At 46.2% G+C, this 21,727-nt stretch overlaps 1 protein-coding gene across 1 annotated transcript in view; it reads left to right on the top strand.

Annotated features, from left to right (window-relative positions):
* The first annotated feature begins 7,733 nt into the window (after positions 1–7,733).
* Positions 7,734–21,727, top strand: part of SIAH3 (siah E3 ubiquitin protein ligase family member 3) — a 42,403-nt gene continuing 28,409 nt past the window's right edge. Inside the window, exon 1 of the mRNA XM_064408751.1 lies at positions 7,734–8,228. Coding sequence (XP_064264821.1) covers positions 8,094–8,228 — 135 coding nt within the window. The 5' untranslated portion in view covers positions 7,734–8,093. The remainder of the gene's footprint in view (positions 8,229–21,727) is intronic.

Raw genomic sequence — 21,727 nt, 5'->3', positions numbered from 1 at the left:
AGTGCTACATATTTTAAATTTACTTCAAGCACTGTTGAAAGCCTATAATGGTGAGGAATTACCTGCCCAGAGGGACTCTGTGTGACATGCCCACCAGCACAAAGGGAAGTTGTGCTGTCTTGCTCCACAGAAATAATGAATTAAGGGTTTATAACCAAGGTTAATAACTTCAGATATATCTCCTACCACACCAGGAAAGTGAATTATTTATAGGCAGAACTCTTGCCCCTCTAAATCTCACCTTCTGCCCCTCTCCACTGCTTTACCAACATCCTTTGCCCTGTCCATGACTCCAGCCATGCCTAAAATGTGGCACAGAATTGCTCTTCTACCTGGGATGCAAACAAGAGGTAAAAAGGGGTCATATTTGGAAAACTCTCCCCAGCATGTCTTGTTGTGGTATTTGCCACCTTATCCAAGGCCAGAACTGCTGTGTGATGCAGAACCTGGACACCTCAGCCTGTGTCTGACTTGTGAGATGCTAATCCAGGGGCACAGGGAGAGACAGCCCCTGCAGTCCCTCCAGAGGGAGCTGGGTGGCTTTCACTGCCCTGGGCACCTGGTGATGGCAATCACTGGTCTGCTTCATCTCCACTTCATTCAGCATAATCACAAGGGCATATTGAGCTGAAGGGCAGCTCCAGGATTTGTTTCAGGGAGGACTGAAACAGAGGGAAGCCACCTCGGCTTTTTCCTCCTGAGATTATCCTGAGGGTGAAATAAATAGGCTAAGCATGAAATTTTGCCATCAGATACCTATCTACAAATGTCACTGGTGTCATGAGAGCACTACATGTGAGCACAGGAAGAGGATCTGGTTCTCCAGGTGAGGCCCTTCTTCTCCAACATCTATTTTTGTGTGCAATTTCTGGGCAGATGAGTCCCTGCACCATCTCTGACTTCAATGGGCACAACCTAAGCTATCCGTAGGCTGGAAAAATGCCACCAGCTGCCAGGATGCCTTTGGTACTTGTGCAGATGTGAAGGGACACATTCCAAGCAAGCTGTTCCTGGGTGTAGCTCATGCAGGATGGGCGCCTCTGGTGACACGCTGGGACATGGTAATCATCTTAACAGCACTTGGCACTGGAAACTGCCTCTCATCCTCATTGCTCCCCAGTCTCTGTGCCATTAGCTAATTGAGCTTTGCAGCAGTGCCTCAGAAACACTGGCTTTGGCAGGCACATTTTTCAAATGACTAAATACAGATTTGGAAAGGCTACACGTGCCTCTTGGCTAGCAGTCTTCTGTGGGATCTGCCAGCCTTTAGCTGACAGGAGCTGGTGAGACCCTCAGATAGTGAAGGTGGCCCCTGGTGTCACCAAGACTACAAGGGAAGATACTGCTGTAATCTGTCCCAGAAACTCTTGTGATGAGTAATTGGAAATTTAGAAAAGGGGTCTGAAATACAGACACTTGTCCAACCATTCCCAACCCGAATAATTTGTCGTTCTTGTGACCCAGAAGAGCAGGGACTCCATTCTGTCTTGCTGAGTCGTTTGGATACAGCTCTCCACCTCTTCCTCCATTCTCTCCTCCTTGGTGGGGGAATCGGGGCAGCAGTACCTGGCTCGTCAGGGCTCCTCTGCCGCCCCAAAAATCTCCTCACTATTTGACATGAGCACAGCGAGCCTGTCTCCTTCCTACTACCTATCTCTTCTTTTGCATATCCCCCTGCCTGTGCCTCTGTGTCCATTCTAAAGCAGCTGGACTGAAAAAAGCCCACTGGGACTCTGGCAGGCTCCTCGGGAGGCCCCCAGCATCCTGATTACACACCAGCACTGGAGCAGAGAGCGCACTGAGGAGATTAAAGGGCAGCAGCACAGCTGCCACCAGCCTGCGGTGCCGACTGTCACTTCCCCTGGCTCGGCACGGCTCTGGGAGCAAAGAGAGGGCAGAGACAGCCTCTCAGGCAGGCCTTCCAGCCACAGGAAAGCTCCTCATCCCTTAAAACCTCCTAAGAGTTAGAGGCTGCCTCTGAAGAAGCTGCTGCTCACGCTGTCAGCAGGAAAAGGAGCCTCCTCCATGCATCACTTCTGGCTCCAGGAGCTTCTTCTCTCCAACACCGGGCGACTGAGCAGATTCAGTGAATCCATCCAGCCGGTGTGGCCTGGGGCAGCACAAGTCTCCGGTGGGCACTGTTAGGCTGGCAATTGAAAGCAATAGGTCTTTATGGTAATTTGGGCACCAGGCAACCACTATGAATAGGAAATGATGGCAGTTACTTTATCGAGTAACAGCATGAAAATGTGAAGTGCCTTTATTGAGCTGCTGGCTTGCTGGTGAGAGTTAAAGGAGATGCTCTCTCGGGTATAACATTTGCAGAGAAGTGCCATGAGATACTGCCAAAAACTCCTCCGTTAATAAGCGAGCAGAGGAAGGCAGAGAATACCTAATGCAGCTGTGTGAAAGGACAAAATGAAGACGGCAGGAGCAGCAACATTTTTCCCTCGGCAGCAGATGTACCCCAAGGAGAAATGAAGAATTTCCCTCTTGACCCAAGAACTAGAAACCTCATGTAGTGCTAATATTAATATAGGAAGGATGGCGTTGAAAGGAATAAAAGAAAAACACGTCTTGCCACATGAGTGCCCTCCAATACCAGGGAGAAATTTAAGTCTCTGCTGAAGGGAAGATTAACAGGGAAGAGACCAGCTCAGCAGCTGTGCAGTGACAATGCTCTGCAGGTGGCCAGGGGGTACAGAAACGACTTGTGCTCTGTGACAGATGGGGGAGACGTGGCCCAAGTGTGCAAAAAAAATGGCAGCGTGCATCCCCAGTTATTCCAATGGTGGTGTTGGATTGCAGCATTGCAGAACAGCTCTGAGGGCAATGAGCTGCCCAGAGGAAGCAGAAAGGCAGCACTCAGGAAACACTGGGGAAAACATCAGATTTCAAAATTGGTTACAGTACAGCAAATTCTGTTTTCTCCCAAGTTTTGCAAGATTGTCTGTGGCATTTATCACTGATATCTTAATTGGCATGTTATTTAACTGCTTAAAAGGCTGCTTTTGATAGTTCTTGCCCAATGAAAGCTGTTCTTCTGAGAAAATAAAAACTGTTGAGACTTTTAGGATCAACTTCTGCTTAAAACATGTGTACAGTTCCAATGTAGCTATTGCTTGTATCAATGAATGTAGTCAAAATAGATTTCTGAAAACCAATTTGGCAAAAAAATTCACCACAGATAAAGAATTTTGGTAAAGCAAATGACTTCTGACAACACTTTGCTTTTGAAAAAAGACAGATTATTAAATAAGAGGGAAAAAAAAGTCTGTTTATAGTCTCATCACTGTAGTCACCCAATAAGATGAGAGGAGGGTACCTCCCTGCATTTTTTTGGGGAGATGTCTGATTCTCCTCCATGCCCTCAGGCAGCTCTGGCTTCCTTGTAGTTGCACTGGTGTTAAACCTGCCCTGAAAACAAAGTGGAGGTGTGGAATGGAGACCCCACGAGTGGACAGGTCATGCTTGTAACAGAGCATCATGATGTCTCTTTGCTTCTGTACTCATTGATGGTGAGAAGCAGATCAGGTTGGAGAAGAGAGGAGAAGGGGGAGGAAGAGGAGGAGGAGGAGGTAGAGAAAATACACAGAGTGACCTGACCTTGGGCAAGGAAGGTGCTTTGCAAAGGGAACACTACCTGTCTATTGGGTTTGGTGGAGGAGGTTTTGGGCAAAACTGAGTCTTCACATGCAAAAATCTGTGGTGGCAGAGACTGCCCCAGCTCAGTGAGGGAAAACACAGTGACTTTCTGAAGTCAGAAGCTCATGTAGGAAAATAATTCAGACTGAAAATATGATAAAAAATGCTAGTGGTGAAGATACATAATCTTTGGAAGAACTTAGCAGGAGATGCCGCTGGTCTCCTTCATGGGAATCTTCAAAGCCAGCATTTTTGGAAAGAATGGGCTCAAATCAAAGCACAAAGCAGTCAGTGTGAAGTGACACATGTTTTACAGGGGCCAGGCTGGAGGGCTGCAACTCTTGTTCCAGCTGTAAAAGTTGTTGCCGCTTCTAAAAGGCTCTGATTCCCTATGGATGTGCCTTCCAATGTCCCAGGATGACAGCTGTAGGTGCTTAGGGAGTGCTAGGAGAATGGACAGCAGGTGGTGATCCCTGTCCACCAGTAAATTCAAAATGCCATCTCCTGTAGTCACTGCAGGGGACAGGGTGCTGGGCTGGAGGGGTCATTGCACTGGGCTAGTGAAACTTTTGGTATATTCTTGCCTAAAAGAAAACACAGGAAAATAATAACAGTGCAAAAACCTCTCCTCGAAACCTACTCTGAGAGCCAGGAGAGCACGTGAAGCTCTGTACATTGTTTGGATCCAAAGGATGCAGAAAACTGCCTGATATCCCAGCCAGGTGGCAGGTCAGATTGGCCTGGTTCCTTCCTCAGAGAAATACAAAGCATGGAGCCAGGGGACGTCCTGCATCAGCCAGCCTTGCCAGAAATCCTACCAGCACTCTGAAAGAAACATGGGCAGGCTGGTGAGGGACCTGAATGGACACCCGTGAGACCCCCAAGCAGCATTTGCTCTCCTGTTTTTGGGATAAAGACTAGTGCTGGTAATGTGGCAGGTTAGGTTTCCCCTGTGAGTGTTGGAGAGAGAAAGCAGCACGTAGGAAGGTGACTCCCAAAAGTGCCCAGTCAGAAAAACAAACAAATCTGGTTGAAACCCAAAATCTCATGTTGGGTTTTGACAGAGCAACCCATCTCCCAGGCTATCATCCTGCCAAGCCACACAGTGCCTGGGCACCTGAGATTTTCCAGGAGGATTCTCCTTTCACCTTGGCAGCTCAGACTGAAAAACTGGACAGCTATCGCTGCTGTGGTTGATTTTTGTGTCAGGCTGATCCTATTGCCATGCAAACCTGACGCAGCTGCAGCAGCAGCTCAGTGCTTAGAGCATTATAATCCCGTGCATGTTACAGTGATGCTGCTTGAGCTGCTAATTTGGGAAAATCTGGATCCTAATGGAGGTTTATCTTCATGGACTTCTGCCACTTTCACTTGTCTGCTACAGAATTAACCACTTGGAAGTAACAGCTGCAGTCACCAGAAATTTGCAACCAGCAGTGAAATGGGGTTCACCAAGCGCCCCTTGCAGGTGAACTCATTTCCCCTCTCTCTGGCTGCATCCATACAGCTAAATAATGACATTAAGGACCAGCTCCATGGTGTGAGGCCAGGTGGGTCAGCAGACCTTGGATTCCCAAGCCTGGGTGAGACCATCATGAGCTCAAATTAATGGAGTTGTGCTGGTCCTGAGCCTCTGTATGTGAAAGCAGAAGAAAGAACTGGATCCACACCCACATGCCAGATGATGCTGTTGATCCTTTGTTTGCAAGAGAAGTTGCATGCACAGCTAGCTGCTGTGTCTTGGTGGGGGCAGGGTCCCTCCTCAAGCAGGTGCTAGAAGCCCTGTGTTGAAATGCAGCAAGCAGGTGCTGTGTGGGGGTGTCTGGACAAAATATGGGCAGTAAAATATTTTCCAGATGTGCCACCATGCATGTAAGCTCATGCACTGAGCACAAGTTACCTTCAGATGCACTGAGTACTCATTTTCATCTTTCCCCACAAATACTGGTGGCAGACAGATGTTCCTCAGAAGGTCACACATAGCAAGTATGATGGGCACAGCTGCACACAGGGATCTGGGCACTGCAAAGGGCCCTCACTCGTCCTTGAATGTGGTCTTCTTTCTGGAGAACAACAACCTTTTTTGTCTACCAGCCCAGAGGCACAAACACATTTTCAGGTTGAAGATGATTCTATGTGCCTGTGGGATCAGGGATACCTCTCCTGCCAATGCTGGAAGGTAGCTGAGTCTCAAGGGGGATGGATCACAGAAGTCCCAGAGCCCTGAGGTTAGCAGGACTGCAGGGATGGTGGGGTCCATCTCTGCTGCCCATGGATATGGTGGTGCTCCCCAAGCCTAGGCATTTAGTCAATAGTCAAACATAAATGATCTCCAGGGATTCAGGTGGCAATAAGCAGTGTAAATAGCAAGGACCTTTAGCTCTTTTATGGCTTTGATGGCACAATACTTGCACTGGTAACCTGCAGACTGGAATTTCCTGGTATCAAGATTTGTGCAGCTACTAACTACAAATCAGGAAAAAAACAAATAATAACTTGCTGGAGGCTCACAGTTACTTTGGGAACAGAGAGAGAAAGAATACATTTAAGCAAATCGATTCACTCACTTGTCCTCAAGTCTGTCTGAAAATATTCTCAAAGTGTCACTCAGCACTGCAAAAATTATCTCTTGTTCTCATTTATAACCAAATGCTAGGAGCTGAAGGATACATATTCCTCCCATCCTTAATGTTTTTTTTGGGGTTGTGTAATCAGCTGTTCCAGCATTCACAATTTTTTCTTATTTATCGACTCAGATATTTTTCTCCTTTTTTTTCCTTTTTTTTTTTTCATGCACAGCCTCTCTGCAGTCTGGCAGAGGCAGGATTGCAGTATTGATTTAGGAAGAGGCAGTTGTGACAATACAGTCCCAGGCTAATTCCCGTGCTGTACGGGGGCTGCTCTGTTCGCAGCAGCAGCCTCACCCCAGCATGGGGCTCACTTTTAAAAAGAAGAAAAAAAAAAAGAAAGAAAAGCTACTTTCCTCTGTTCTGCTTTGAAGGGGAAAAGGATTACCAAGGCTAAATAAGCCATCTGAGTACTTAGCTAGCAAGCCTAAATAGTACCCTGATAGGAAGTTCTGGCAGAGAGCTAATTAAATTAACTCTCTTTGATTTATTAACAAGCAGAGCAACATATCACACAGGATTGTCCCATGAAATTAATGTGCTTTCTGACTCCCTTAGCTGCTTCAGCTCAGTCACCTCCCAGAAAACCCGGTTACAGGGACTCAAGCTTAATGAGGCTCAATGGCTCGAGAAGGATCCCTGCCCACCAAGAGAGATACGCACTGCTAATAATACCTAAAAGCATGTTTATTTTCGTTGCACTTCCCTAATTCCTTTTTAATGCCTAGGACCATCTAATGGCTAATTCGTAATTTCCTGCTCACTGATATGCAGATGAATGACAAGGAAAAGCCTTCTGCATGTTTAATTATTCTGTTGATTTAAAAGCCACTTTTCCCTCAGTGCAAGTTTCTCTCTGTGTGTGTGCTCTCATGCATCATATATTTCATTATTTTTAGAAGCATGCTATGTGCCTTTTTATGCTTCCATAGTTCCAGCATCCAGTAATTACCATGTTTTGTGTCCAACAGACCTGATCCACCAGCAAGTGTAAATCAGGAAAACATTGCTGTCTCTAAATGGAGTTATTCCAAGTTACACCAGACCTGAGACCTGACCTCTCCTATTTTCAATGATGGAGAAAATGTTATTTGTGTGCTGGGACTCTTGTGAAATAGCAGGATATAAAATTTAGAAAACTTCAGAGCAGTGAAAATCCAAATTGAAGCCTGTGAATGCACAGACAGTAAGAATCTATTTATGTAGCAAGCTCTACTTCTGCTTAACCCCTGCAAGGAGCTGTAACTCTCTTTGCATATTTGATTTTTCTCCCTCAGTAAAACATAGTCTGCTTAACCTATTTTTGCTACTTTCCAACAGTTTCACTGGGGGGGTTCTTCCCTATGCCTTACATTTCGTTTTGCTATCTGAGCACTCCTTTGTTAAATTAAGGCAATTAATAAATGGAGATGTTAAGCAATCAATTTTGCCTGCATATCTCCACAGCCTTACGTATGACTGGCTGTAATCACAAGATAAATGCAATGTGCTGATGTATGGTAATGTTCAATAATACATTCTCTACCAGGCTCAATTCATCAGGGAGTTTCTGGAGGGGAGGCATTTGTTATTGGCTGTCTCCGGACCTCAAGGATAACATTCCTGTCCTTTCCATTGGCCGCCCCGCTGCTGCAAGCCTCTTCCCGTCTTATTTTGATGATGAATATGAAGGCATGCTAAGCTGTGCCGGAGAGCAGCTCTCGCCGACTGCACTCCCGCCCCGGGCTCAAGGACTCCAGAGCTCCCCGGCTGCTTCCCCTGCCCACTGCCAGCAGCAGCAGCAGCAGCACAGCAGCAGCAGCAGCAACGCCAAAAGTTGTGATGCTTTTCTTCACCCAGTGCTTTGGGGCTGTGTTAGATCTTATTCACCTGCGGTTTCAGCACTACAAGGCAAAGAGGGTTTTCTCAGCTGTCGGGCAACTTGTCTGCGTCGTCAACCCAACACACAGCCTCAAGGTGAGTTAAAAATATATTTTCTCTTCTAACATCTCCTCGTTGTCCCCACCACCGCCACCCGTGATTCTCCACAGGGAATGAAATTATGCTCTGGCACCAAGGGGAGAGTGCTGTTAACACATTGCAGCCCTGGCAGAGAGGATGTTTGCATTGTCTGAATGCATGATTCCCTTTGGAGCAAAGGAGAAGCATCCCACTGCTCCGAGCGACCGTGGGAAGTCGCCGCTCCCCTCCCCAAAGTTTCCTCATCCATTTCGCCCACACGATGAGCGTGCATGTTGCAAGCATTTAGTAAAAATTATTGGAAAAGTTAGTGGGATGAATAAAGATCCCTAAAGTCGGAGGATGCTGTGGTCTCCCAGGCTGACACCCCAGCGCAGAGGGATGCTGCCAGGCAGAGGAGGACAGGAGGAGGAGGGTGGCAGCAGAGGAATCTCCTCTGCCGTCCTTTGCTCTTTCAGGGGAAAAGCGGCTGTTTCTGTCTCCTGGGGGACTTGGAGGCATTCCTCTGGCGCGGAAACTGTCCTTAAGCTGTCTGCAAGGTGAATCTATTTTAGGAAGGAGAACACATTTGCTTCAATGCAAAACTATTTATAGTCCCCATAAAAAACATTTATTTTACTTGCACTGCTCTCAGTTTTCACTGACAAAGTGTCAACAGCTCCATCTACACCAGAGCCTTCATGTTTGTAGCAGAGAAGGAGCAGCAGGGGGAGAAAGCAATCAGGAGGCTTTAATTGCTTTGTCGCACTAGTGAATGACCAACTTTAATGAAGTGGCTTCTGTTTTGTGAGAAGTCCTCGCTGACCTGACTCGTGAGGCAGCTCCGCTATCCTGGTGCAAGCTTAGAAATTAATTTAATTCAGGACAACTTACTTTTGGGTCTGCAAGGGTCCCTGTGAGATACTTGGAGGCGTTGCAGGAAGCATCTTTTCCAAGCTCCTGGTCCATTGATGAGGTACATCCCTCTTCAGAATAGCATCAGCTCACCAAAAAAAAAAAAAAAAAAAAAAAAAAAAAAAAAAAAAAAAAAAAAAAAAAAGGCACGTTTCCCACAGTCATCTTTCCCATCTCGGGCTGTGCTTAGGCAGAAGGAGATTGTTTCTAGCAGGGTGCCGGCTCCGAGAGGATGTTCCCGCAAGGCAGTGCTCTGGGGCAGGCACTCCCCGGGGCTGAAGCGCTCGGGTGCAGGCTCGCCTCTCCCGGCACCGAGCTCCTCGCAGAAGTTAAAAACACACAGCCCTGTCATTATCTGAAAGCGTCTGGTTGTCTGAATGGGTGAAAGAAATAGCTGCATTCCTAAGTGCACGGGGAGATTTTGTCAGTGAATTCTTCCGTGCTCAACCCTTTTATGTGACTGTCTCTTGCTACTTTCATCTATAATTTTAATTAAAAAAAAAAAAAAAGAAAAGAAAACAAGCTGTCAACACACAACAGGACCCAACACAATTTCAGTGCCAGTGGAACTGTCTGATAGGTCCCATAAGCACACAGGGGGGTGACTATTGCTCCACTGTTACCTAAGACTGGACCCAAGTTTATCATTCCAGGTCCTGCTGAGTGTTAAACATAGAGGGCACTTCATTTTACTAAAATCCCCCATGGCCAAGCTCTTCCCTGCTCAGATCGAAAGCCGTGCAGAACGATGAACAATCTCAGTCCTGCTGTGGCAGCATTTGAATGCAGGCACTGGAAGCAAATTCTCTTGGAAATAAACAGGACCCTCTAGGAAAAGGTCTGGTGTGTCAGTAAAGCCCCAGTAAGACTTGTCTTGACCAGGGTGGGAATTGCTCCCCTGATAAGGCTGCATTGGGAACCCAAAGGCACAGATGTCTCCACAGGAGCCTGTTGAGACACTGTTCAGATGAACAAGCTGACGAGAAACCCTCTGCTCTGATAAACCCCTCTGACTGTGAAATGTGCTGTGCAAGTGCTCCAGGTTACAACCAGCTACATAAATATGGTGAGCTTTAGCTCTGATGTGCTCTCCATGTGTTCAGCTTCCCTCCAGCTGCGTAAGGAATGCATCACCACTTTGTGGCAGCATCCAGAGGAGATGTGGGGATCAGGTCCCTTTGTGCCCAGCATGACAAAATCAGTTGATCACTCACAGCAGCCTGTGGGCCAGCTGGAGCCTGCTGGCTCCAGGCAAGCAAGGCACCTTGTTCAAAACCTGGTGTTAGAGTGAAGCCAGGTGAACCTGCTTCTCAGGGTGCCCATTTCTCCCCCGGGGATGCACAGGGAGGCTGTTGTTGCTCTCAAAAGACATCTAAGGGACCATGAAATATGAAAGGGCCAAACTTATCCCTTTGTGGTGGTTTACAGTATTATGACTACTTTGATGTTTCTTAGTCTATTATTTCTAGCTGGGTCTTTTCAACTGTAACATTTTGTTGACAGCCCCCAAATCTATTTTAACAATTGACAAGTGGAGTGAAAACTGTATTAAGGTTTGCGGTCGATGAATACAAACCTGCTAGGAAACAAGGGCTGGGAGCAATGTCATTTCTCTCCCTTTTCTTCAAGGCTTAAATGATCGTGCTTACTCCACAATCGTAAGCCCTTTGCAAAGGGATTACTTTATTCTGTATCTCCCCAGTGCTGGTGCAAGGGGACTCCTGGCTGATTGGTGCAAATGATAAATGACAGGCATCACACTCTGGTGTGATTATGCACATTGACATCCTTCACACAGGCCAGGTCTTCAATCAGTGCCAACACACATAACTTCATTAAAGTCAATTGCTGCAGGACCTCCATTTTCACCCCTTCCACTCAAGGGAGTGCTCGGGGATGCAGTGGGACTCAGCCCACACAGGAGGATCAGTGGCTGGTGATCACGTATGTGTCAGAGATGTGGCATCATGGAAAGCACTCAGCGAGCAGCAGAGGAGACCTGGTGCCCTCCAGGGGAGTCTGGGACAGTTTCTGGTGTCACAGACCTGCAGCCAGACCAAAGGGGCACTCCTGTGAAGTTATGCCAGAATACTGTCATCATCATCACAGCCTGGCCTCTGACAGTGACCAGAGCCTGTCACTTCTTCTTTTAGAAGAGATTCAGAGGTTGCTAGAGAAGCAAATACTTAGAGAGAAACCCATGTATTTCTTCCCGCTGAAAGGCTCATTAATTAGAAAGGCTGATGAACATTTTTGTGTTTCTTAAAGGGCAAGATGGTGAAAGTGTCAGCACAGACACCTCTATTGATGTGCTGCTATTTTCCCTGCACTCAACAGGCTGACATAGGTGACTCTAAGAAAGAAAGATAATTTTGCAACTGTCCCACTCTGTTTTGTCCATTTGTCAGGAGTATGAATGGGAGGGGGTGTTTGTTTCGGAGCCTTTGTCCTTTTACCACTTTCTGTTCTCTGTCCTCCTACAAAGCTTCCCCAGACATAGCAGTGTCTCACAGCACAGTGCTTTGCTGGGATCAAAATTCACTTGCCAAGCAGAGAAAACCACTTACTTACCACACTTCTACAGGTCACCTCCATCCTCAATCATATTATATCCATTACTTTGTAACCTGTCTTCTTTCAAGCATGTGGTCAACCTGACATCTTCCCTTGGAGAGGCACAGCTGGGCAACAGAGCTCTCCAGCCAAGAGGCTGCTCCCTCCAAAGCCATAGCAGTAAAGGAGCAACACTTACACTGCTGGCTGCAGGTCCCAGCATGCAGGGAAAGTTTGAAGGTCCTCCATTTGAGTGGAAGAATGATCAGGGTTTTCTGATCCTGCAGAGGTGATGCTCAGTGAATTCCTGTCAATTTGCCCCCGTCAATAACAATTATCCCCAGAACTGCAAACTGGAAAGAAGGTGAAGTTGGGGGAGTATCCTCACTCCTTAGCATCAGTCCCTGTCCTGATAGCCAGCCTCACATGGCAGGGGACAGCAGAGCAAACACATTCCAGATGGGTGCTGATGCTTCATGAGATGCTGCATATGGCTGAGTAAAAAAGACCTTCTTCATTCAAGGAGTTACTAGCGTTTTACACACAATTTTTAATTATTTGGGGAGTGTGAAAACTGTTCTTTTAAACAATAAAAAAGTGTGGTTTTGGTGTAAAAAGCACCAATCTCCACTTCTGTGGGACTTCAAGGAACTTGTTGACTTACAAAAAAATATCCAAACAAGGTCATAAAATAGTTCAATCTTAATATTCTAAAAGGGTTGTAATAAGGTTTATGGGTCCAAGCTGTCTTTCAGGTAGTTTTTAAAGTAACAAACAAATCTGCTCTGACTTAGGGAAGGGATTTGAATCCTGTTATAACAGTTTGGCTCTGCCAGTGGCCAGTCAAATAGCATTGTAATCCACTTTATCCCCAGGAGGATTAAAGTGCTAGGGTGCATTACACCCTCATGAGATCTATTTATTTGGTACAAGGGAGGAGAGTGACTGTGAACCTACTGCTAACAACGCCTGCATGCCACTGTGTCAGCCCAGACAACCTCAGATCTCCCATGCAGGGCTGTGATTTGGGGACAAAGTGGCATTTGGCCCCAGTGTCCAGTGGGATTTTGACAGCTGCGGTGAGAGGATCTGTAAAATGCTCTGCTACCTGCAAACCTGGGCTCCTGGCAAGGTGCCTGTTTCCCACCCCAGCTGTGGGCTAGGGCTGTGTGAGCACTGGGCACCTCAGGTTTTAAATCCTTTTGTAGGGATGTGGATAGCAGCAAGCAGGGCTTTGTCAGCCCTGCCTCTGTTTGAAGGAATTCCAGTTGACCCTGATCACCCCAGCAGGCTCGGTCTGCCCTGAGATGTGACTTTAAGGGTGCTCTGCAGACAGGAGGCACGGCAAGCTCAGGCAGGCAGCTCTCCCGGGGGCTCTCCATTCACTGCAGCTGGCTGGCCCCAGAACCCTCTCTCCTGAAGCCATTAACCTTTGGCCTGCAGATCCATCCAGCCGCACCGCCGTGGGCTGCGGCAAAGGGCAGCGCGGGATGCGCTCCAAGCGCGCTGCAAAGCAGGACAGCTCCCAGCTTCTGGCAATAACCGCCGCGAATAACAGGGGACGGAGTGGGCAAGCACTGAGTCCTTTCCTACCCACATTTGATTTTGAGAGTGAGTTTGAGGCAATAGCACAAGGGGTAATGGTTTTAAACTGAAGGAGGATCGATTTAGATTATATATAACGAAGAAGTTTTTTTACGATAAGGATGGTGAAACACTGGCAGTGTTCCCAGAGTGGTGGTTTATGCCCTGTATGTGGAAACACTCAAGGTCAGGCTGGACATGGCTCTGAGCAGCCTGATCTCGTTGAAGATGTCCCTACTCACTGTGGTGGGGCTGAAGTAGATGGTCTTTAAAAGGTCCCTTCCAACTCAAACTATTCCAGAATTCTCTGATTCTACATTAAATCTGACCTGGTTGCAGGACATTTGAAGTCAGATGTTATCAATGGGAGACAGTGCTGTTATTTTAATATTAGAGAAATGTCTCTCCCCTTGACAGAGTGCTTGACAGCAGGATGAGGAGTATCCATCAGACACCGCCACATATTACTTTGTAATCCACCCACTCTGATATGGCTCAGGAATATCAGGAATTTCTCAGTGCAGGCCTTTGGGTGAGACATAATAGCCCAGGTAACTCTCTCAGGGGGAATACTGTCCCAAAGGAATTGCTGTGACTAACACAGAGGGTGCAGAGGAAAAAGGGGTGTTTTAATACAAGGCTTGATTACATGAAATCAGTGGCAAGGTCTCAGTCTGCTTCCCAGCAGATCAAAGGCACACTGAATATGGTCCTGCAAGTCCCTGCAGGTGCTAAAATGTCCTCAGTCAGGTTCCCAGACATCATGAATTTTGCCTCAAAGTCAGAATTTACAGAGAGTATAATTTTTTGTTTATCCATTAAGATTCTCACCTGGTAGCAAAGAACTCCCAGCACATGTAGCTGGGTGACATTTAAAACCTTCAATTTTTTTTATCAGTAACAATCTGAGGCTCTTAAGTAATGCAAGAAACTGAGTTTAAAGGTAGCATATCTGATCCCAAGAGCTCGGGTAAAATGAGGGAGAGGAGCTGCTGTGTCTGTGCCCTGCCTTCCTGGGACTTTGGTGCTTCTTATGCTGTTTAAAAGCCCATAATTCTTATTCTGCCTGGCTCAGAGTTGAGACTTTGTATCTCTTTTGGCACCCCCAAAACCTTCCCCTCTCAACAGGAAATTGGCATCCCTCAGCCGAGTTCTCAAGAGAGAAAAACTGAACCCTGCAATAATTTCACAGGGTGGCAGTGGGGGAAGGATGGTCTTTATGCAGCTTTACTGGGAGCTGAGTGAGGAGCGAGGGAGGACACAGCCATGCTCTCCTGGCTGCATGGGGCCTGCTGCTCCCCTGGCATGGTCACCATGGGAGCAGTGACCGTGATGGGCTGCCCTTGGCACTGCTTGTGGCATTGGCACTGGCACACATGGCATGGCACAGGAGGGTACAGAGCCATGGTGATCTTTGGAGCCCCTGGAGGTGCAGGTCAGGCAGCACATGAGCCACCAAAAAGGAGGGAATTCCTTTGGAGAGCTGAACAAGGTTTAGGCAATTCACTGGGCCTGCTTGTGCTGTGGGTTTTGCAGCAGAACTGAGCAGAGCTGAGCCACTTCCACTTCTGATGGAGCCAGGGGAAGCTGCTTGTGTCTAGCTGAACGTGACAGTAACTTCCCAGCCCACCTCAGTATGCATGTGGTGTATTTGGAAATAAAAACATGGATGTTCAGTCATTAAACACCTTATCAGACTGCATTCTTTTTCTCTCTTTCCATATCTTGCCTCTTTTTGTTAAGTATATTTTCTTCTCTGCTCTTGCTCTTTTTCATGTTTCCCATTCCCTGCTGTACCAAAATCTTAAAGCAAAAGGCTCTCCTCATCTGTCATTCAAAAACCTAATTTGGGGTTTTTCTTGCTGCTGCTGAAAGGAAAGCACCACTAACTTCACTGCAGCTTTGGATGTCTTATTTTCCTCCAAGCTGGTTCAGAAGAAATCACAATCATCCAATCCTTGGTGTCACCAATTTCGCTATTGACAAATGAAGTATCACTTTAACATGATCACAGGCAAGAGCTGCAAGAAGCAGTGAAACATTGTGTCACCAGACTTGGATGCAGCTGGCAAGGAAGCCAAGGGCTCTACATGCCTGCAAAACTGAATTGCCATCCTGTGCTGGTCTGCAGCTCGGGCAAGCAGGTCCAAGTGAAGGAGCCACAGCCCCTGTTGTCCACCCAGCATAGTGAGCCATGGAAATTATCCCAGCAGCTCCCAAAAGAGAGTATCTGCCCTCTGCTTTGGTGTGGCAAAGCAAATCCAGTTCCAGCAGGGATTTAGGCTGGCGGTTTCATACGCACACCACCAAAGCAGACATATGTCTCTTCTGCTTCCACGCTGCAAGGGCAAGCAGCTGGGCAGGAAAATGGCTCAGCTGTTTTTCAGAACCTCACACAAAGCTCTTACCCCTTGGGACTATTTATGGCTGTGCTGAACGGAAAAATTTCTCTTGTGCATGGAGACTTCCTGAAAATTGCTCTGGGTGACCTGCTGCTAATAACCACCTGCAATGCTTCTGCTCAGCTCTCCCACAGCATTCTCCAAAGAGGGAAGAGCATCTTGGCACTGCCAATAAATTTCCTGACACGTGTGCAGTGCACAATTTGAAGTACTTTTATTTATTTAGAGGCATTTCTGAGCATCTTATATAACATTAATGGATTTATCTTTAGCTCTCCCCTTTCGTCTCAGCAATACCATGAAAGCTTCACTGGAGAACAGCAGAGACCTCTGAGTACTTTGTGTGTTTATTTTGGTGGGTTTTTTTTAGAATACAGTAATGTTTGAAACAACTTTGGGAAGAAATTAACCGCCTATTTCCATACCAGATGCAGTGCTTTCAGTTCTAATCTTTTCTTCCAGAGCAATTTCATTCTGAACTGATCCAAACTGAAACGCTCTTTCACTTCCAGATTGGCCTCCTCAGTAAAAAATAAATCATTCAAACAGCCTTAGTATTTCACACATGGATATATTAGGGTTCAGAGTAGCTGATGAAGTGCCCATCAGCTCCTAGTAAATGCACAGCTGAGAAGAGACACGAGTCCTTGTGAATATTTTAAACACAAGATCACACACTCTTTTGCATCAAATGCCAGCTGAAATGTAAAGAGAAACAGAGAAATGGAGCATAAATAAGACAGAAAAGTATTAAATTGGTACCATCTCCTTGTGCAGAGCACAAATGCTATAGATGAGCACGGAGGCAGATGTTACAGAGCAGAAAACCACATCAGCAGAGGATGAAAATGTTCTTCCACTCCTGAAAACCACCATGCGGAAAATAAGGAAAGTAATAAGCATAAAAATGGAGTAAATGACCACCACACAGGGACTCCATAGGGCAGCTGGGGTAAGGGGGTGGTTACAGTCACCTTCAGGCTTTGTGAAAATGGGAGGTTGAAATGGGAACAGCAGGATGGTGGCAAGTGGGGTGATCGTGGCAGTACCCCCGCCTCAGCAGGGGCACGCAGGGGCTCAGTGTCGGGCACATGCACAGATATGGATGGGAAAATATGGATGTTTTGCAGGGTCAGACACTCAGACATACTTGTTCTGAAAATTATCAAACTCAATCCAGCAAAGCATCATATGAAACACCTGCTGGAGTCCAGCAGACTTACCCACCTCTTTTCAAGGGTTCAAGGCAGACTGAAGACATCCTCCTCCTCACAGACATTGCAATGTCTGCTCAGCTGAGGACACCTGGCTGCACACAGGGAGGTGCTCTCTGTGCTGGATGGACTCCCCTGTGTGAAAAGGCACACCACAGGCCAGGAGAGTCCAGGCTTTACTTGCAAAAGGAGGGAAGTACTGTGAGTTCCCTGCTTTTTCTGCCTGAGAACTGAGGTTCTCTCTGTGGTGCAACACCCTTAGCAGTCTAGGATCAGCCACATTCTTTGTTCTCAACGAAAGACTGCTTTTCTTGCCACCAACAATCAAGGAAGCTGGAAGACTATCTTGAGAAGGATATGTCATTTTTGTCTAGCCGAAGTTAAGTTAAATGAACCTCTCTGGTCCCCTACAGTTCCTTTGACTCATGCAAAAGGAAAACCAAGCAGGATAGTTGTCTCCTTAAGACAAATCCAAAAGTTTGGGCACAGTAACACCAAATATTATGTTTGCTGTTTAACACAGATTCAATTTTCTTTCCACTCCAGAAAAGAAAGCTTTTAGGGAGATTTCAGATATAGGGAAAAAAACGTCTGGCAACATACCTGTATGCTGAGAGCTTTCAATTTATTTGTACTAGAAGGAACTCATCTCCAGGAAAAAAAATAGGGAATTATTTTTTGGACTAGTTGACGACTGAGAACTTCAGGCACAGTGAGTGAACAAAGCATGGATTTTTTTACCTTTTCCAGTAAGACAGGGGAACAAAGGGCACCCACGTGATAGATAAGCTGAACATGAGCCAGCAATGTACCCTTGGGGCAAAGACCAGGCTCATCCTGAGCTGTGTTAGCAGGACTGTAAACCAGCTGCAGTGCAATTTCTGAGATTGCATCCACAACTGTCCAGAACTCCTTTCCCACCTGAAGTGCTCTGACCCTGCAATAATCCATTAAAACAGAGCTTGATGCTAACAGGCAGGTGCAGCAGTGTAAGGGTGTTGAGAGCAATCTTTGAATGTTTGCCTCAACAATGACCAAACCAAAGTCGTATCAGAAAAACGTTTCTGAAAAGAACAAAGAAGTCAGACAGAAAGTCTTGTGGGACCGCTTGGGAATCCAAGGTGCAGCACAGGAGTCTGACGCCAGTGAAAAAGTATGGAGCTACGCCAGCTACACAAGTATCTGGCAATTTAAACTCATCAGAAATGCAAATCCTCATGGTGGTCCAAAGCCCAGAGACATCACCAGCTAATTAAATCAGTATGGACTGGAAAGGAGGTCACTGTGGCAGATGAGGGATGGCAAAAGAGAGTAAGACGTACTCCAAAATATGCTTTGGGACAAGCACCCTTATATGTAATTACAGGCAACACTAAATAAATTCTGACAATGAGAAGACAGATTGTTCAACATCTACCAGAAAAGACTTTGCAAAAGTGTAAATATGCTCCTTAAGAGTGCTGAGTGGAGAAAATAATATGGAGCAAGTCACATGGAGAAAATAATCCACTTGGACAAATCTTCCTCTCATTCTCCTTGTGGGATGGCTTCCAGCAGAAAGAAAATTCCTGGGCTTATTCAATTAACTGCTTCATGATTACTTTCCCCCTATGGTAGAATCCCTGATGCTTCAGACCTCTTTTGAATGTGCAAGCTGTGTTAATTCACTATGCAAAGAGGCACAAAGCAGAGAGGTTATTTAGGTAGTGTCATTTCTGTTCCCTGCCTGGATTCAGGGTCTGCTCACAGGCTCAAAGGAGTCTGTTTCTGTTTGTCTTTAATCACTGAAAGCCAGAGGTGTAGAACAGATTTTGGTGACTTAGGATGAGATAGAATCATTAGAGATGAGGAAATGCTGATTTTTTAGGCCAACTCATGTTTTGCAGTATGCAAGTCTGTGTGTGACCTGTGTTTTGTTGGGGGGCTTTGTTGGAGTGAAATATTGCCATTCCCCATTACTTTGTTGTTCCTTAAAAGCTGCCATAGCCCTGCTGCAGCAGCAGCAGAGGGGGAAACAAAGCTTGGTCCTCAGGCCACCCCCAACCAAGTTCACAGGCTTTTGTGGGTTTATTAAAATAGTTTGCATTTGTATGTCAGACTAGAGAGACAGCTGAAATGCTGAGTTCTCCTGTGCTGCCTTGGCAGTGGTTGTGTTAGTCCTGGAATCAGGAATGTCCTAGCCCACCATAGCAAGGTTCTCCGTAAGGTATCTGACAGGAGCCCTAGACACAGGTCCTTCAAAAATGTTTTGTTTCAGGTTTGTTTGCTTGGGAGACACATTCACATCTTATTTTCTCTCCTCACGCTCCTAGGAAATAGCTGTGGTGTGGTCAAGGCATTGCCTGGCTCATTCAGTTTCCTCTCTGTCATCGTTCTGGCAAACACTTTTTGGGGATGTCTTTACCCCTGTTGAGCCCATATAAATATTTCCCTCAAGACATCAACTCAAGAAGGTTAAACTCCTGATTATTTGTGCTTCAGGGAGTGGCTGAAAATACAAGTTTTTCACAGCCACACACCAGCCTCAGCAGAGTGCAAACTCAAAGACAGCAATGCAGCAGGAGCACATTCCTTACAAATAGGTACTGTCTGCCTGCAGACAATTCATAGCTATGCCCAAGATTTAAACTGAGTCAGGAAAAAAGATGCAAATGCATTGCTTCTTCTGGTTCCCCCCATGCAACCAAACTGGAACCCTTTGTTCAATTACTGTCCCTGCCTGGAATCTCAAGGGAAATGATACAGCTTTAAAAGAAAATTAAACTTTTACGGAGTTTCTTCTGCCATAGAAAATATTTTTAGAAAGAGACTCAGAAATATTAAGGTCATGAATGGTTGCACAAACATAACCACTGGTTTGTACATAACTGATTATAAAGACTGAATTTTGTTTCAGGCTGTTGGTAAAAGATGAAGGCACTATCAGAAAACAGATCTGAAAGCAGCTTAATCTCCAGAAGCTTCACAAGGCAACTGGAGATAATTTATACTTGCAGCTAAACATGAGCTTACTGGTATCTCTTAATAATTTTTAAGCTTTTAATGATTTATTAATAATAAACCAGTGATTAGAAAAGAACATCCCAGTTCAGAGATAAATCCAGGCTGTGTCTGGATATTTTGCTTATTTGCTGCTTTAACTAAAGCAACTTCAGTTTGCCAGCGGCCAATGAACAGCCGGTAGCAAGAGAACTCAGTCTGATGGAGCAGATGTTGGGAAAGGGAAAACCTTTTCATTGCTCACTCGTAGGGAAAGTCTGCCAAAAGCAGCCTTTCAGCATTTTTTGTAATAGTAACTTTTGCTTTTTGGCTTTTAGAAGAAACTTGCAGAGCAAGTAGCTTTTGAGGTTTTTTTTGTGGAAAAAGACCTTGAGGCTCTCTACAGGCAAGTCACACAGTGGGTTGCAGCCTCCTTCAGTCCTGGATGATCCAAAATTGCAGCTCAGCTGCTCCAGGAAGACCTGTGCCACCTGGTACTTGCAAATAGTTCAGTCTTAGAAGCTGCAAAAATCTACCCCTCTCTAGCCAAGAAGTCCTACAGCTTAGGTCTGGGTTTTGTGGGTAATTTGTTTCCCTGTTGGGGAACAACCCTACATCTTGATGGGCATCACCAAGATTTCCTCAAGACCCAATAATCTGTTCCTGAGTTCATGGGCAAAATCAGGTTACAGGGAAGAGTGACAGAGTTTGCTGTGCTTTCCTCTGTACCCAAAACTGCCTTTCCCCTCCATGCACAAACAGAGACTTTGGGCACACCACCAGCCCTGGCAGGCTGGCTGTCTCCTGCCCCTCTGGGTCTTGCAGCTGAGGTGCAAGAATAGATGGAGCAGAGGTGCAGCAGAGGCTGGATATGAGCCAGGCTGAGCCTAGGGGATAAATAGATGCATCAGGTGGGTGCTGTGTCTGAACTAGTAAACCCTGCAGGAGACAGGATCTGTTCAACAGCATCCTGACAAGGCCTTGTGGTCTATCTGCCTCCAAACCTGATGGGCCATGCCATGGGCACTCCATCATGCTGCTGGAGCTGCAGGAGCCATCATCCAGCTGGGATGCTCTGCAGGAATCTGTGTCTTTGCTTTGTCTCTGTAAATTAGCGAGGGACAAGGTTCCCTGACATCAGTTAAGTGGTTTGGGGTGGAAGCCAAAATAGTTAAATCACCTGTGTAGGTTACCTTTCATTGTGTGTGTAATGGGCCCATCTGCAAAACTGATACTGTTGCCATAAATACTGTGAAGTTGCCAATCTTTTTGGTGTCAGTAAGGCCAAAGGATATGCTCCACTGATCTCATTGCTGTAAATAGGTAAGAAACAAAATGAGGATGCTGAAGCTTAACTGTAGCCATCTAAGTTGATACTTTTTTTTTTTTTACTTTAATCCCTTAATGCTTATTACAATGTAAGTAGAAAATATAAAGCATTTTAGGAGCATTAAGTAATACTTAGAGAGCTCATTAATCCACGGGTAATATGCAGCCACCACTGGGAAGGGAAGAAGCAATCATGCTGCCTCAGCATTGCACAGTGTGCCATCACCGCCCGCCTTCAGGAGGGAGGCAGAGGATGCCCCCTCAGCCTGGCACTGCAGGAGGAGGCAAAGCTGGACAGAAAAGAGGGTCTGAAGTAGACATCACAAGGCAAACACCTCTCCCTAACCTCCCTTGTCGTCATGCGTTGGGGTTTGGGGACAGATCTGTGCCAACAACTTGACTCTTTCCCTTAATGAAAACAGCAAAGTTGGCACCTTTTTCTTTCAGCTTCCTGAATAAAATTCAGCCACCTCGATCATGGCTGAAGGTTGTGCTTTGGAAAAGTGCATGTCAGTGCAACAGCCTCTGTGTTTTTCCCTGG

The sequence above is a fragment of the Passer domesticus genome, chromosome 2, assembly GCF_036417665.1.
Source record: "Passer domesticus isolate bPasDom1 chromosome 2, bPasDom1.hap1, whole genome shotgun sequence".
NCBI lineage: Eukaryota > Metazoa > Chordata > Aves > Passeriformes > Passeridae > Passer > Passer domesticus.
Note: the sequence above shows the minus strand (reverse complement) of the source record. Positions and strands in the feature narration are given on the sequence as shown.